We start from the raw sequence: 14,565 nt of genomic DNA, 5'->3' as shown, positions 1-14,565 counted from the left end.
TTGGTAGAATTTTCCTGTGAAGACACCTGGCCCTGGACTTTTGTTTGTTGGGAGTTTGTTTGGTTGTTTGTTTTCTGATTCAATTTCTTTACTGGTTATTGGTCTGTTCAAGTATTTTTTTTCCCTTCCTGTTTCAGTTTTGGTAATTTATATCTTTCTAGGAATTTGTCCATTTCTTCCAGGTTTTCCAACTTCTTGGCATATAGCTTTTCATAATATTCTTGTATAATTGTTTGTATTATTGTGGTATCAGCTACTATTCTTCCTATCTTACTTACAATTTATTTATTAGGGTGCATTCTCTTTTCTTTTTGATAATTCTGACTAGAGGTTTATCTTTTTTTGTTTGTTTGTTTGAAGAACCATTCCCTGGTTTCATTGATCTTTTCTGTTTTTGGTTTTTTTTTTCAAATTTCATTATCATTTATTTCTTCTCTAATATTTATTATTTCCTTTCTTTTTGTAGCTTCTTTATGTGTAAGTTTACGTTGTTTATTTGGGACTTTTCTTGGTTCTTGAGGTAGGTTTGCATTGCTATATATTTCCCACTTAGGATCACTTTTGCTGCATCCCAAAGGTTTTGAACAATTTTGTTTTCATGTTCATGTATATTTAAAATTTTTTCTTTGATTTACTGTTTGTCTGATTCATTGCTTAGTAACATATTGCTTAAACCCCATGTATTTGTGGTCTTTCCAAGTTTTTTCTTGTGGTTGATATATTTTTCATAGTGTTGTGGTCAGAAAAGGTGCATGGTGTGATTTCAAATTTATGTATTTGTTGAGACCAGTTTTGTGATCTAATATGTGATCTATTCTGGAGAATGTCCTATGTGTACTTGAAAAGACGGTATATTCTCCTGTTTTAGTATGAAATGTTCTGAGAATACCTGTTAAGTCCATCCAGTCCAGTGTGTCATTCAAAACCATTGTTTCCTTATTTTTTATTTAAATTATTTGTCCATTGATGTAAGTGAGGTGTTAAAGTCCCCTACTATTATTTTATTATTGTCCATTAGCTCCTTTATGTTTGTTATTATCTGTTTTATGTATTTGGATGCTCCCATGTTCAGTGCATAAATATTTATAATTGTTGTATCTTCTTGTTGGATTTTCCCTCTTTAGAATTATATAGCCTTTCTTTGTCTCTTGCTACAGTCCTTGTTTTAAAGTCTAGCTTGAGGGGCACCTGGGTGGCTCAGTGGGTTAAGCCTGTGGCTTCAGCTCAGGTCATTATCTCAGGGTCCTGGGATTCAGCCTTGCAATGGGCTCTCTGCTCATGGAAAGCATGGAGCCTGCTTTCCCCCTTTCTCTGCCTGTCTCTCTGCCTACTTGTGAGTTCTTTCTCTCTCTCTCTGTCAACTAAATACATAAAATCTTTTAAAAAATAAAGTTGAGTTTGAGTGATATAAGTATGGTTCCTTGGGCTTTCTTTAGACACTCATTTGCATGATAAATGTTTCTCTATCCCTTCGTTTTCAATCGGGAGGTATCTTTAGATCTAAAATGCGTCTTTATAGGCAGCATAAAGATGGGTCTTGTTTTTTAATCCATTCTGACACCCTAAGTCTTTTGATTGGAGCATTTAGTCCATTTACATTCAAAATAATTATTGGTTTATATGCATTTATTACTTTTTTGTCATTGTTTCTGGAGATTTTCTCTGATCCTTTCTTGTCTATGTCACTGTTGGTCTCCCCTTTGTACTCAGAACTTCTTTGAATACTTCTTGCAGAGCTGGTTTAGTGGTCATGACCTCCTTTAGTTTTTGTTTGTCTGGGAAAGTCTCTCTCCTATTCTGCATGTTAGCCTTGCTGGATAGAGTATTTTTGACTGCAGATTTTTCCCATTCAGCACATTGAATATACCATGCCATTCTCTTCTGGCTTGCCAAGTTTCTGTTGAGAAATCTGCAGCTAGACTTATGGGTCTTCCCTTCTATATTAAGGACTTCTGTCTTGCTGCTTTTAAGATTTTTTTTCTTTTTCACTATATTTTGCAAATTTAACTACATTATGTTTTGGTGTTGGCCTGCTTTTGATGATTCGATAGGAATTCTCTGTACCTCCTGAATCTGGATGTCTGTTTCTTTCTGCAGATTAAGGAAATTTTCAGCTATTATTTCTTCAAATAAATTTTCTGCCCCCCTTTCTCTCTCTTTTTCTTCTGTAATTCCTATAATATGAATGTTATTTCACTTGATGGAGTCATTGAATTCCCTAAGTCTATCTTCATATTCCACTAATTCTTCTTTCTCTCTTTTTTTCATCTTCATTATTTTCTATTAGTTTGTCTTCTGGGTCACACATTCATTCCTCTGCTTCTTCCATCCTGCTGTTGATTACATCAGGCTTGTTTCCAATTCATTTATTCCATTATCCATCTCTGGCTGAGTCTTCTTTAACTCTTTTATCTCTGCAGTAAGGGTCTCACTGATGTTCTGCATTCTTTTCCGAAGCCCAGTGAGTATTCTTATGATTGTTTTTTTTAAGTCTTTATCAGGCATGTTACTTATATCTGTTTCACTTAGATCTATAGCTGTGGCCTTATCTTGTTCTTTCATTTGGGATAAGTTTCTCTGTCTTGGCATTTCATCTAACTCTGCCTTCTTTGTGTTAGAAAAGCCAGTTATGTCTCCTGTTCCTGAAATTATTGGCCTTATGAAGAAGAGGTTTTCTTGTGCCCAGGACCTAGCACTTCAGGGAGTATCTCTGGTATATGCTGTGTGTACTCTGCTGTGATATTTTGGCTATGGTATCCTTCAGGCCAGTCATATGCATAGGCTCTTGTTGACTGCTCTGGCAGTGTTTAGTACCTGGCCTGAACGTGGTGAGTTTTTACTCAGTGTGATCTGGTCTGCTTATAAAATAAGACCTGAACCAGCTCAAAGCAGGACTAAGGCCCTGCTTATCTCTTGTTAAGAGATGTGGTGTGAGCAGGGGTTTAGGCTGGTCTTCTGGAGGAGGGGCCCACAATGCTGTGAGGTATGCTTGACTTAGAAGGTCAGTTCCACCAAAACGCAGGCAGATAGGTTTGGTATAAGCAAGTTAGGCAACCAATGTTCTTGCTGAGAGGCTTACTCTCCCTCTATATATGTGGTTCTCTGTTTATGATGAGATGGGAGTAAGAAATGGCGTCAGCCTGCTCCTTTCTTCACAGAGAGGCCTCTACGAGAAAGCTGCCTCTCAGAGACTTGCTCTGAGAGGAGTGTAAAATCTTTCTACTGTGTGCCTCAGGCATACTTTAGATCTTTGTTGCCATACCATCTGCTCTGTAGGTTGTCTGTCTCTCTTCTCTCCAGGAGCAGAGCAGTAATCTCAGGGCTCTAGATCAGCCAAACCTGCTGTCCTTTAAAACCAGGCTTTAAGCCCTGCTGGTTGTAAGGTCTGACTAAATTCAGCCCTTCTCATTTTTCAGGCCAACGGCTTTGGGAAAATATTCTCCATGTGGGTTTCCCTGTGTGCTCCCCTCTATCTCTCTCTCTTTTTTTCTCTCTCTCTCTGACCCCTCTCTGTGACCATGGCTCACCCCTCTCATCACTCAGAATCCGTTTCTCCCTTAAACCACATCTCCACACTTTCTACCTTTTCGATGTGACCTCTTGTCTCCCTTTAGTTGTGAAATCTGTTCTGTCAGTCCTCAAGTTGATTTCTAGGATGTTTAGGATGATGTGATAATAATCTAGTTTTGTTCATGGGTCCTCCTACTCTGCTGTCATGTTCCCCTCCTCTCCTGCCACTGTTTTTTTTTTTTTTCCCCTACTCATTGTAATTCTAGTCAACACCCCCTGGTGAGAATGGAGGTGTAATCCACATTGGCCTCTCCACTTCCTTGCTCTGCTGTCTTTGTTTTCACTCTTTCTCTTTTCCTCTCCTTTTTCCCGCATTTTTCTTCTTTTTCCATGTTATGATTTAGCAATGAGAGGGTACAGGGTCAGAATTAAGGAAGGTTGTCTCACAAAACCATTCTGGTTACCTTAAAACATTACAGTATTAAGTACTGTTAATTTTTCATTGCTTTATTTCTTTGTTTTGTTTTGTTTTGTTTTACTTTAATAAAAATATTTATTTTTTAAAAATTTTTATTGTTTTATGTTCGTCACCATGTAGTATATCATTAATTTTTGATGTAGTGTTCCAAGATTCATTGTTTATATATAACACCCAGTGCTCCATGCAATACATGCTCTCCTTAATACCCACCACCAGATTTCTTATTTGTAGAAAGAAATGACTAGGGACATGTGTACTAGCTTGGCTTGGGAAGTGGAGTTTTTAACATAAAGTTCCATTAATACTGTGATAATTCCAGTTAGTAATGGAAGATGACTAAAACTGCATTGATTCATATTTTTAACTTGTTGTAACTCCCAGTATATGCATGCCATTACTTTAGTAAATCATTCAAAAAGTATATGATACTTTATTTATTTATATTTCTAGGACCTCCCCACAAATTTCTATTTTGGGCAACACAGGAATGCCACATATTTGTTGTTGCCAAACAACAGCAAATATGTAGTCATGCTTCCAGAAATTGAATCTGCCATTATCTTCCTCCACATTAGTCTTTTTTTTCTTTTAATATGCAAGATGTTCTGTACAGTGAATGACCCTCTTATCTCTGTAAGCAATATATTACTCATAAACACTTACTTAGAAGGTAAAGGTAGGAGATAATGTCCTAATATATCTCTAAGATACTTATCTCTTATACTGAACATATGGCACTTCTATACCTCTGACTTTATAAGACCATCTTTAAAATATTCTGCCTTGCTCTCAGAACACGTGTACTGTTCTTGTTTGAGGTGTTGACCATATATTTTGTGCCCAGTACTTCAATTAAGCACAGATGGAACAAGTAGACAGAAATAAAGGCCTGTCTCTTGCCCCTAACACTAGAACTGTATGCTTTTCCACTATCATTATTTTCTAAAGGAGCAAGTGCCAGACTGGCATAATCACTAACAATTCTTTGGCAGCATTTGGCTACTTAACATGATTTCACAAAAGATCTTCCAACCCTGGTACCCAAACATTCATTTTGATACTGAAAGTTCTATTATCCCACTAGAATTTTGGTCCTGTTGCCTAAGGTTCTGACCCTATTCAGATACCTTTTAAGTTTCTTCACTGCCATATATATACTGTAGTGTAGACTGAATGAGTTAGCCTTGTCTTGCAAGTTTTCATTTTGATGAAAAGGGTATGAATAACTTGGAGGCTCTATTGAAAGAGGCTAGATTCAGTCCTGAAAGTGAGCAATATAGGAGAAATGGGAGGTGGAAATAGAGAACAACTATTACAGTTATTCATTCACTCAGGTAGCATTATTGCCAGTGTCAAGAACTTGTATATCTATCCACAAATGGACAAGTGCTAATGGATGGCAGTAACTGATTCTCTATATTCTTTTGGTTTGTTGTTTTGATATTGTTTATTTTTAATAGATTAGCTAGTTCCAGGAAAATTATCTTTAGTTTTGTCAAGTTCTAATAATTGAAATGTTGCTATTATGATATATTAAAAAGTAAGATAAAATAATTTGAACATTACAATTTATATATGATCATTATATACACTTTCTTAAGATTGTTTATTTTTTTTTCACTCTTACAGCAAAGAGGACTTTGAGTCTACAGATGAAGTAAGTACAAAAATAGTTGGAAAATCAAATTTAGTTGATAACAAAGCAGGTTATGATATTTTCACTAATGATATTTTTTAGTTTGGTACCTTTATTAGACTGGAAACACGGATTAGTGAAAAACATGATGATTATTTTACCTTTAAAATGATATAACTATTTATATATTTGTAATGGCTATAAAAAGTAATAATCATTGGGTTGCCTGGGTGGCTGTTGGATGAGCTTTGAACTCATGGTTTCAGCCCAGGTCATGATCTTAAGGATATGGAATCGATAGCCACATTGGACTCTGTGCTCGGTGTGGCATCTGCTTAAGGTTCTCCCTCCCCCTCTTCCCCTCCCCACCACTGTCTTTCTCTCTCTTTAAAATAAATAAATAGACAAAATCTTTAAAATGATAATAATAAAAGTAATAATTATTCATGCAAAATGTTTTATCAGCTGTTATTTATGATTTAATTTGTCTTTGCTTATCAAAACATTTAAAATTTCATTGACCAAATACTCTGATTTAGGAAATTTAAATCTACATTAATTAAATCAATAGCAAATTTAATTTTAGTATATTTTGAAACCTTATATGACCCATGCCAAATAGAGAACAACTTAAAGTACATTTTTTCAAGTATTAATTCTAATATATATGTCTTTTTTGTTAATAATTACTTTTAATGGAATAAGTAATCAAATAAAGAAAACTGATTTCAATGTAATAAAAAAAGCACAGTGGCCTCCTTTGTGTTATTTTTTTTTTCTTTATTTCCAATGTAGTGATAGACTGTTTCATTACAATAATTCAGAAAGCCCTAGATTGCCATTAAGAAACACTACTTCAATTTAGCTTCTCACTTAAAAGTAGTTGAAACTTGTAACCAAAGGGCAGGTTGGTGGGGTGACAGGTAAAATAGATAAAGGGGCTTAAGAGTACACTTAATTTGATAAACACTGAGAAATGTGTACAGCTGTTGAATATTCTATCCCTGAAGCTAACATAAGTGTGTTAATTGCACTCAAATGAAAAATAGAGAGACAATGATGTTTGGTGGGCTAGGCATGTCTGACTGTGATATCTTAGCTTTAGTACATGGCTCTCTGTGTGGGTTAATTAATTTATTTATTTGAGAGAGCATGTGTGTGAGTGGGGGTAGGGGCAGAAGGAGAGGGAAAAAGAGAATCCTAAGCAGGCTCTGTACTCAGCACTGAGACCAGGGTGGGGCTTGATTCCAGGACCCTGAAATCATGACTTGTGCCCAAATCAAGTGTCAGACACTTAACTAACTGAGCCACCCAGGTGGCCAGCAATCTGTGTTTTTGTAAGGACATCATCCTTCTATGGTTTGGAGGAGAGATACTGAAGTCAGAGGTACTGGATGATATTGTAATGAACTTGTCTTGCAACAGCCATAGAGAAAGGTCACCCCCTGTGGAGGAGGGCAAGATGTGGCCTGAGGATGTGGATTCTCAGTCAGTCATCCAAGGAGGAAGTGGAGGGGGAGGTCCTGCCTTTACTAGATTCTCCCTCTCTTGGATCTATACCTCACAAAGGGAACCATATACATATGAGCTTCAGAATGAGGGCAATAACATCTTATTGGATGATAAGTATAATGTCCCCCCCACAAAAGATGTCCACATCCTAATCCCTGAAATCTTTGAATATGTTACCTTAACATGGCAAAGTGACTTTGCAAATGTGACTAATTTAAGGATCTTAAAGTAAGGAGATTATCCTGGATTATGTGGTTGGCTCCAATGTAATTACTAATCCTTAAAGGAGGGAAGCAGGGGGTCAGAGTTAGATATGACAAGAGAAGCTGAGGTTGGAGTGATGAGGCCACCAGCCAAGAAATTTAGGTATCCTGTAGAAACAAAAATGCAATGAAATAGATTCTCTCCTAGAGCCCACCAAAAGAATGCAGTCCTGCTGACACGTTAATTTTATCCCACTGACTTCTAATCTCTAGAATTATGAGATAATACATTTGTGTTTCTTCAACCCCCCCAAATTACTTAAATCTTCTCAATGTCGTAGCAACATCTTAATTTTTCAGAAGTTATCATAGCTCAGTGTAAGTCATCAATAAGCCCTCAATTTAATTTCCCCAAATTTACATTATTTTAAAACAACAGCCTTTAAAATATCATATTTGCCACCCAAAAAATCTTCCATTTGTTGAAAGATACACTGAAATAAAGTGTTTAATGGGATTTGAGAACCATCCTATTGTTTTTTAAATTGCTCTTTTAAAAATGTAGAAATGTAACGTCTGGTTGGTTGCACAAAACTTTTCCCTAAAATGCCTGAAAATCAAGGTTCTTTCCATAGCGTATATAGTATAATCAATTTTTAAAAGTAAGAACTGATAAGGCTAAAAATGAAGTTGGTAGCAACTATTGCCCAGAAGGTGAAAAATCTTTTGATGTTCCTAAAAATATGCTCGGCTGCACAGAAGTCTATAAACTACTCACCCTAAGATAATGATACTAATATGTATCTGTTAAATGTATAACTTTCTCTCTTCTTACAGTCAGAAGACATTGAATCCTTGATTCCTAAAGGATTGTCAGAGTTTACAAAACAACAAATTCGTTATATTTTGCAGGTAAGGTGGGGTCAAGAGTGAGTGTGAGATCAACAATGACAAACCACTAGCCAAGAATGCTTCCCTTAAATAAGAAAAGAAAGTTCTCAATAAAAATCCTGTTTCACAAAAGTTGATTATACTTTGATTAAAAAAGTGTTGCATTATGGTATGTTCAGACTTTCACTTATATTGAAAAACATTCAGGTAAGCATTCCAGAAATAATGTTCCTTGCTGTGGAATGGTCTTATTCTCTCCTCACTGCTATGGCACAACTTGACTCTAATTTATAGTTTTGCCCTCATCTTCATTTTACATTCTACCCCCACACTGCCACCCCTTGTGGTAAGAGATGGGAAAGGCCAATGCCTTGCTTTTTCTGATTTGCTGAATGATAGAGATTACTGGAGCAGTAAATTCCCTTACAATGAAGGAAGAAACAGAAGAAGACAGATGTTAAGGGAATATGGCTAAAGAGTACATCTTTTTGTAAGAAAGAATTGTAAAGACAACCTAGCTCTGTTTAAGTGAGGCCAATTTCTAAATTATTGGTCTTAAACCTTTGTTGTTCATCCAGCAAAGGTCCAATATTGGATCTGATGTCATTTTTGTGAAATTTAGATAAAATATTTTTGGTAGAAATATAACACAGTATGTATAATAAAAAGACAGTGGTGTAGGAAACACATATGCTTCACAAAATCTGAATCTTGGAGACATCCTTGATATTGACATCTCTGGTGGTGGGAATTTTCAGTAGAAAATTGAAAGGTCTATTTCTTTGAAAAACTCCTTCAGAGGATTTTACATCTAAGTTCATGAGAAACATTGGTCTATACGTTTCTTGTATTCTCTTTGGTTTTGGTATCAGGAGAATACTAGCTTCATAAAATGAATTGGGAAGTGTTTCTTCTTTTATATTTTCTGGAAAATAATGTATATAGACTGGTATTAATTCTTCTTCAAACATTTGGTAAAATCCTTTAGTAAAAATATCTGGGCCTGGAGATTGTTGGGGGAGTTTTAAAAAAATTCCAAATTCAACTCCTTAATAGTTAGAGGTTTATTCAAATGATCTGTTTCTTATTGGATGAGTTGTGGTAACTTATATTTTTCAAGAAGGTAGTCTATTTCATCTATATTGTCAAATTTATAGTGTATAGTTGTTCATAGTATTCCCTTATTATCTTTTTTGCAGGGTTTGTATTACTATCCTTTATTTAATTATTGATTCTAGTCATTTGTGTCTTCCTTTTTCTTTGTCAGGTTTGCTGGAGGTTTTCAATTTTAACATTTTTTTTTCAAAGAAAGAGACTTCAGGTTTATTGATTTTTCTCTATTATTTTCCTGTTTACACTTCCACTGATTTTTGCTCTTGTGTGTATTATTTCCTTCCTTTGTTGTTTTTGATATGTTGCGTTCTTTGGTTTCTTGATATAGAAGGTTAGATTATTGATTCAAGACATTTTCTGTTTTCTAATGTGAACATTTAGTGCTATAAATATCCTCTTGGCATGGCTATAGCTGTGTCCCACAAATTATGATATGACTTTCATTTTTTTCAGTTCTATGTACTATTTAACTTCTTTAGACTTCTGCTTTGACCTGTGGATCATTTAGAATTATATTATTTAGTTTCAGAGTGCTTAAAGATTTTCCTGTTGTCTTTCTAGTGCTGGTTTCTAGTTTAATTCTACTATGGTGAGAACATACTTTATAAGAGATCAATTTTTTGGTAATAGTTAACTTTTGTTTTATGGTCAAGGACATGGTCTATCTTGGCATATGTTCCATGGGCACATGAAAGGATTAGACACTTTCTTCAGTGGGGTTGCTGAGTTATTTTATATTTTTGCTCATTTTCTGCCAAATGGTTCTTAATCAGCTGCTGAAAGAGGCATATACCAATCTTTAGTTATAACTGTGGACTTGTCTTTTTTTCCTTTCAGTTCTATCAGTTTTGCAGTTCTATACATTTTTCAGTTATATTGTTTGGTGTATAAATGTTTAGATTGCCATGTTCTCTTGGTGGATTGACTCTTTTATCATTATGTAATTGTCCCTTTTTTTTCTTGGTATTTTATTTGCTCTAAAGTCATTTTTATCTAATATCAATATAGCACTTTTACTTTCTTCTATTAATGTTTGCCTGGTATCTTTTTTCCCTAAATTTACTTTCATCATATATTTTTAAACTTTCACTATATTTGAAGTTAGATAGAACACTTGTAGTGGATCAATTTTTTTTCACACTCTGTAAATCTGTTTTTAATTGATGCATTTAAACCAAGTTGTAATTATTGATCATCAGGGCTAGCTCGGCTATTTTTATTTTTTGTATTCTTTTTGTTCTAGTTTTTTTTTATTGCTTTCCTGTGTATTAGTCAAAAATGTTTTTAGTATTCCATTTTTATTTCTCTGATACTTTTTCTTTTTTAATTTATTTTTCATTTTCAGCATAACAGTATTCATTATTTTTTCACCACACCCAGTGCCCATGCAATCCATACCCTCTCTAATACCAACCACCTGGTACCACGACCTCCCACCTCCCGCCCTTTCAAAACCCCCAGGTTGTTTTTCAGAGTCCAAAGTGTCTCATGGTTCGCCTCCCCTTCAAATTTCCCCCAACTCCCTTCTCCTCTCTTTCTCCCCATGTCCTCCATGCTATTTGTAATGCTCCAAAAATCAGTGAAACCATATGATAACTGACTCTCTCTGCTTGACTTATTTCACTCAGCATAATCTCTTCCAGTCCCGTCCGTATTGCTACAAAAGTTGGGTATTCGTCCTTTCTGATGGAGACATAATACTCCATAGTGTATATTGACCAGATCTTCCTTATCCATTCGTCCGTTCTATTTTTAATTTCATCAGGAATCTCCACACTGTTCTCCAAAGAGGCTGCACCAACTTGCATTCCCACCAACAGTGGAAGACGGTTCCCCTTTCTCCACATCCCCTCCAACACATGTTGTTTCCTGTCTTGCTAATTTTGGCCATTCTAACTGGTGTTAGGTGATATCTCAATGTAGTTTTAATTTGAATCTCCCTGATGGCTAGTGATGATGAACATTTTTTCATGTGTCTGATAGCCATTTGTATGTCTTCATTGGAGAAGTGTCTGTCCATATCTTCAGCCCATTTTTTGATATGATTGCCTGTTTTATGTGTGTTGAGTTTGAGGAGTTCATTATAGATCCTGGATATCAACCTTTTGTCTGTACTGTCATTTGCAAATATTTCCTCCAATTCCGTTGCCTCTTTGTTTTCTTGACTGTTTCCTTTGCTGTGCAGAAGCTTTTGATTTTGATGAAGTCCCAAAAGTTCATCTTCGCTTTTGTTTCCAGTGCCTTTGGAGACATATCTTGAAAGAAGTTGCTGTGGCTGATATCGAAGAGATTACTGCCTATATTCTCCTCTAGGATTCTGAAGGATTCCTGTCTCACATTGAGGTCTTTTATCCATTTTGAGTTTATCTTTGAGTATGGTGTAAGAGAATGGTCAAGTTTCATTCTTCTGCATATAGCTGCCCAGTTTTCCCAGCACCATTTATTGAAGAGACTGTCTTTTTTCCACTGTATAATTTTTCCTGTTTTGTCGAAGATTATTTGACCATAGAGTTGAGGGTCCATATCTGGGCTCTCTACTCTGTTCCACTGGTCTATGTGTCTGTTTTTATGCCAGTACCATGCTGTCTTAGTGATCACAGCTTTGTAGTAAAGCTTGAAATCAGGTAACGTGTTTTTTTTTTTTTTTTCAACATTTCCTTAGTGATTCGGGGTCTCTTCTGATTCCATACAAATTTTAGGATTATTTGCTCCAGGTCTTTGAAGAATACCAGTGGAATTTTGATCAGAATGGCATTAAAAGTATAGATTGCCCTAGGCAGTATAGACATTTTAACAATGTTTATTCCTCCGGTCCAAGAGCATGGAATGGTCTTCCATCTTTTTGTGTCTTCTTCAATTTCTTTCATGAGTGTTCTATACTTCCTCGAGGACAGATCCTTTACCTCTTTGGTTAGGCTTATTCCAGGTATCTTATGGTTCTTGGTGCTATAGTAAATGGAATCGATTCTCTAATTTCCCTTTCTGCATTTTCATTGTTAGGGTATAAGAAAGCAACTGAATTCTGTAAATTGACTTTTCATCCTGCCACATTGCTGAATTGTTGTATGAGTTCTAGGAGTTTGGGGGTTGAGTCTTTTGGGTTTTCCAAATAATGAATCTGGTCATCTCAGCTATATGTAGAAGAATGAAACTCGACCATTCTCTTACACCGTACACAAAGATAAACTCAAAATGGATAAAAGACCTCAACATGAGACAGGAATCCATCAGAATCCTAGAGGAGAACATACGCAGTAACCTCTTCGATATCAGCCACAGCAACTTCTTTCAAGATATGTCTCCAAAGGCACTGGAAACAAAAGCGAAGATGAACTTTTGGGACTTCATCAAAATCAAAAGCTTCTGCACAGCAAAGGAAACAGTCAAGAAAACAAAGAGGCAACGGAATTGGAGGAAATATTTGCAAATGACAGTACAGACAAAAGGTTGATATCCAGGATCTATAATGAACTCCTCAAACTCAACACACATAAAACAGGCAATCATATCAAAAAATGGGCTGAAGATATGGACAGACACTTCTCCAATGAAGACATACAAATGGCTATCAGACACATGAAAAAATGTTCATCATCACTAGCCATCAGGGAGATTCAAATTAAAACTACATTGAGATATCACCTAACACCAGTTAGAATGGCCAAAATTAGCAAGACAGGAAACAACATGTGTTGGAGGGGATGTGGAGAAAGGGGAACCGTCTTCCACTGTTGGTGGGAATGCAAGTTGGTGCAGCCTCTTTGGAGAACAGTGTGGAGATTCCTGATGAAATTAAAAATAGAACCTCCCTATGACCCTGCAATTGCACTCCTGGGTATTTACCCCAAAGATACAGATGTTGTGAAAGGAAGGGCCATCTGTACCCCAATGTTTATAGCAGCAATGGCCACGGTCGCCAAACTGTGGCAAGAACCAAGATGCCCTTCAACGGACGAATGGATAAGGAAGATCTGGTCAATATACACTATGGAGTATTATGTCTCCATCAGAAAGGACGAATACCCAACTTTTGTAGCAATACGGACGGGACTGGAAGAGATTATGCTGAGTGAAATAAGTCAAGCAGAGAGAGTCAATCATCATGTGGTTTCACTTATTTGTGGAGCATATCAAATAGCATGGAGGACAAGGGGTGTTAGAGAGGGGAAGGGAGTTGGGGTAAAATGGAAGGGGAGGTGAATCATGAGAGACTATGGACTCTGAAAAACAATCTGAGGGGTTTGAAGTGGCAGGGGTGTGGGAGGTTGGGGTACCAGGTGGTGGGTATTATAGAGGGCACGGATCTCATGGAGCACTGGGTGTGGTGAAAAAATAATGAATACTATTTTTCTGAAAATAAATAAATTGAAAAAATTTAAAAAAAAAGAATCATGTCATCTGCAAAGAGAGAGAGTTTGACTTCTTCATTACCATTTGGAGACCTTTTATTTCTCTTTGTTGTTTGATTGCTATTGCTAGGACTTCTAATACTATGTTGAACAAGAGTGGTGAGAATAGTCATCCTTGTCGTGTTCCTGATCTCAACAGGAAGGATGCAACCTTTTTCCCATTCAGGATGATATTTGCTGTGGGTCTTTCGTAGATAGATTTTATGAAGTTCAGGAATGTTCCCTCTATCCCTCTACATTGAAGCATTTTAATCAGGAATGGATGCTGGATTTTGTCAAATGCTTTTTCTGCATCGATTGAGATGACCATGTGGTTCTTCTCTCTTCTCTTATTAACTTGTTCTATCACATTGATTGATTTGCGAATGTCAAACCATCCTTGTAGCCCAGGGATGAATCCCACCTGGTCATGGTGGATAAACTCTTTAATGTGCTGTTGGATCCTGTTGGCTAGGATCTTGTTGAGAATCTTAGCATCCATATTCATCAGTGCTGTTTGTCTGAAATTCTCCTTTTTGGTAGGGTCTTTGCCTGGTTTGGGGATCGGGGTAATGCTGGCTTCATAGAAAGAGTCAGGAAGTTTTCCTTCTGCTTCAATTTTTTGAAACAGCTTCAGGAGAATAGGTGTTATTTCTTCTTTGAAAGTTTGGTAGTATTCCCCAGGGAATCCATCAGGTCCTGGGCTCTTGTGTTTTGGGAGGTTTTTGATCACCGCTTCAATCTTGTTGCTAGATGTTGGTCTATTCAGGTTGTTAATTTCTTCTTGGTTAAATTTTGGGAGTTTATAGTTTTCCAGGAATGCATCCATTT

At 36.3% G+C, this 14,565-nt stretch overlaps 1 protein-coding gene across 4 annotated transcripts in view; it reads left to right on the top strand.

The window, feature by feature from the left end:
* Positions 1 to 14,565, top strand: part of POF1B (POF1B actin binding protein) — a 96,615-nt gene that overhangs the window by 51,651 nt on the left and 30,399 nt on the right. For all 4 annotated transcript variants that reach the window (XM_032331192.1, XM_032331193.1, XM_032331191.1 and 1 more), the window contains 2 exons: positions 5,621 to 5,648; positions 8,180 to 8,254. In XM_032331192.1, coding sequence (XP_032187083.1) covers positions 5,621 to 5,648; positions 8,180 to 8,254 — 103 coding nt within the window. The remainder of the gene's footprint in view (positions 1 to 5,620; positions 5,649 to 8,179; positions 8,255 to 14,565) is intronic.

Source organism: Mustela erminea, chromosome X (genome assembly GCF_009829155.1).
Source record: "Mustela erminea isolate mMusErm1 chromosome X, mMusErm1.Pri, whole genome shotgun sequence".
NCBI lineage: Eukaryota > Metazoa > Chordata > Mammalia > Carnivora > Mustelidae > Mustela > Mustela erminea.
Note: the sequence above shows the minus strand (reverse complement) of the source record. Positions and strands in the feature narration are given on the sequence as shown.